At 43.8% G+C, this 2,415-nt stretch overlaps 1 protein-coding gene across 1 annotated transcript in view; it reads left to right on the top strand.

The window, feature by feature from the left end:
- uex (metal transporter uex) overlaps nt 1-1,436 on the top strand; it is a 3,126-nt gene extending 1,690 nt beyond the window's left edge. The window contains exons 3-4 of the mRNA XM_070132396.1: nt 716-816; nt 1,293-1,436. Coding sequence (XP_069988497.1) covers nt 716-816; nt 1,293-1,406 — 215 coding nt within the window. The 3' untranslated portion in view covers nt 1,407-1,436. The remainder of the gene's footprint in view (nt 1-715; nt 817-1,292) is intronic.
- The last annotated feature ends 979 nt before the right edge of the window (nt 1,437-2,415 follow it).

Raw genomic sequence — 2,415 nt, 5'->3', positions numbered from 1 at the left:
GGGGGGTTTGTTGCTTATCTGTTGTTGTTGTTTGGTTTTTCTATGTTGTTTTTTATATGTCATTTTTTTCTGTTGTTTTTATTTTTTTCTGTTACTTTTAATGTTTTTATATTTTTTCTGTTATTTTTATTGTTTTTTTTTTTATTTTGATTGTTTTTTATCTTTTTATTGTTATTTTTATCTGTTATTGTTTATTTTATCTGTTAGTGTTATTATTTTGTATGCATAATTTCTATAATTTTTCTTATTTATTATTGTAATTGCTGTCTTATATTTTTGTTTATTATTGTAATTGCTGTTTTTTTCTTTTCATTTGTGATCTTTCAACTGTTGAGTGTATTTAGGGACATACTCAATATATTTTTAACATTTTGCGTGTTCAGTGAATTAAGGAAATCATGAATAAGTAAATATACACACAAATGTTACTCCTTGAAGTAACCCGCCGTCTCCCCCCTTCTCCCCCTTCCCCCCCTCCCTTCTCCCTTCTCCCCTTTCCCCTCTCCCTTCCCTCCCCTTCCCCCCTTTTCCCTCCCCTCCCTTCTCCCTCCTTCTCCCCCTACCCCTCCCTTCTCCCTCCTTCTCCCCCTCCCCCTCCCTTCTCCCTCCTTCTCCCTCCTTCTCCCCCTCCCTTCTCACCTCTTCTCCCCCTCCCTTCTCCCTTCCCCCTCCTTCTCCCCCCCCTTCTCACCCCTTCCCCTTTCTCCCCCCACAGCCATCTGCTCCCGCCACGGCCTGGCCATCGGCGCGCGTACCGTGTGGCTCGTGCGGGTATTCATGGTACTCACCGGCCCCGCCTCCTACCCGATCTCCAAGGTAAGCGACCGAGTGTGGATATTCGGGATTTGGGTCGGGGAGGGGTTTTGTTCTCATTTTGTTTTCTGTTTGTTATTTTCTGGTTTCGTTTCTCTTTCTCTTTCTTGTTTGTCTCTTTCTGTCTCGTTTTTCTCTTTCTTGTTTGTCTCTCTCGATTCTCTTTTTCTCTCTCTTTGTCTCTCTCTCGATTCTCTTTTTCTCTCTCTGTCTCTCTTTTCTCTCTCTGTCTCTCTTTCTCTCTCTCTCTCTCTCTCTCTCTCTCTCTCTCTCTCTCTCTCTCTCTCTCTCTCTCTCTCTCTCTCTCTCTCTCTTTCACTCTCACTCTAACTCTCTCTCTCAAGAAAATTATAGCTCATGCAATAAAAAAAGAAAAACGCAAATTTAAGATTAGTAAAAAAAAATATATATATATATTCATTTAAGAAATAATTATTCTTCTGGCCTCTCACTTTCCTCTCTCTCTCCCTCTCTCCCAGGTGCTGGACCTCCTCCTGGGTGAGGAGATCGGCAACACATACAACAGGGAGCGCCTCATGGAACTCATAAAGGTGAGTAACCCGGTATGTCCGAGTCAGGTGAATCGCCAGTGACTCATCCTGCACTCGTGTTAGATTCTATTTCCTTTTCTCTATTTTTTTCCCGTCTGTTTGATTTTAATTGGTGTTTTTTTCTTTCTGTGTTATCTTCGTTTATTAATCTGTGTTATTAAGATCTCGAAATCATGTTAGATTCTATTTCCTTTTTCTCTATTTTTTTCCCGTGTGTTTGATTTTAATTGGTGTTTTTTTTCTTTCTGTGGTATCTTTGTTTGTTTTTCTTTCTGTGTTATGAAGATCTCTGAATGTTGTGTTATTTTTCCCACGTATCGCATAACGAATAAGATTGTATGTATGGGTTGTGTGGAGGCGAAGTCATTGGGAAAGGGAAAGTCAAATAATGCATTGTAAATATGGGTAAATGTAGATGTTCATGTATTCGTACAGACGCACACGTTACGCTCACATGTAAATGTACGCCACAGTACGTGTACATATGCGAAGGCTCACACACACACGCACTCACGCACACACACACGAACACACACACACACACGAACACACACACACGAGCACACACACACACAAACACACACACACACACACACACACACACACACACACACACACACACACACACACACACACACACACACACACACACACACACACACAAACAAACAAACAAACAAACAAACAAACAATCTTCCCCACTCGTACGTACGCTTAGTGTTATGCAAGACAAGACAGTGTTATACATGCGGATGCAGATGATCACGCAGAGAACGAGTCATCACTGCAACACTTGTTCGGGTAGGTCGGGAGCGAGAGAGGAGGAGGAAGAGGGAAAAAAGAGGAGGAGGAGGAGGAAGAGGAGGGGAAGGAGGAGGAGGAAGAGGGAAAGAAGAGGAGGAGGAGGAGGAGGAGGGGGGGAAGGAGGAGGTGGGGGGAGAGGGAGGGGGAGGGAAGGAGGGGAAGGAGGGAGGGGCAGGGATGGAAGGGAAGGGGGAGGGAGGGATGGAGGAGGAGGAGGGGGTAGGGGGAGGGGAGGGATGTGAGGAGG

Source organism: Penaeus vannamei, chromosome 17 (genome assembly GCF_042767895.1).
Source record: "Penaeus vannamei isolate JL-2024 chromosome 17, ASM4276789v1, whole genome shotgun sequence".
NCBI lineage: Eukaryota > Metazoa > Arthropoda > Malacostraca > Decapoda > Penaeidae > Penaeus > Penaeus vannamei.
The sequence above is the reverse complement of the archived record's forward strand: the minus strand, read 5'-3'. Positions and strand labels throughout refer to the sequence as shown.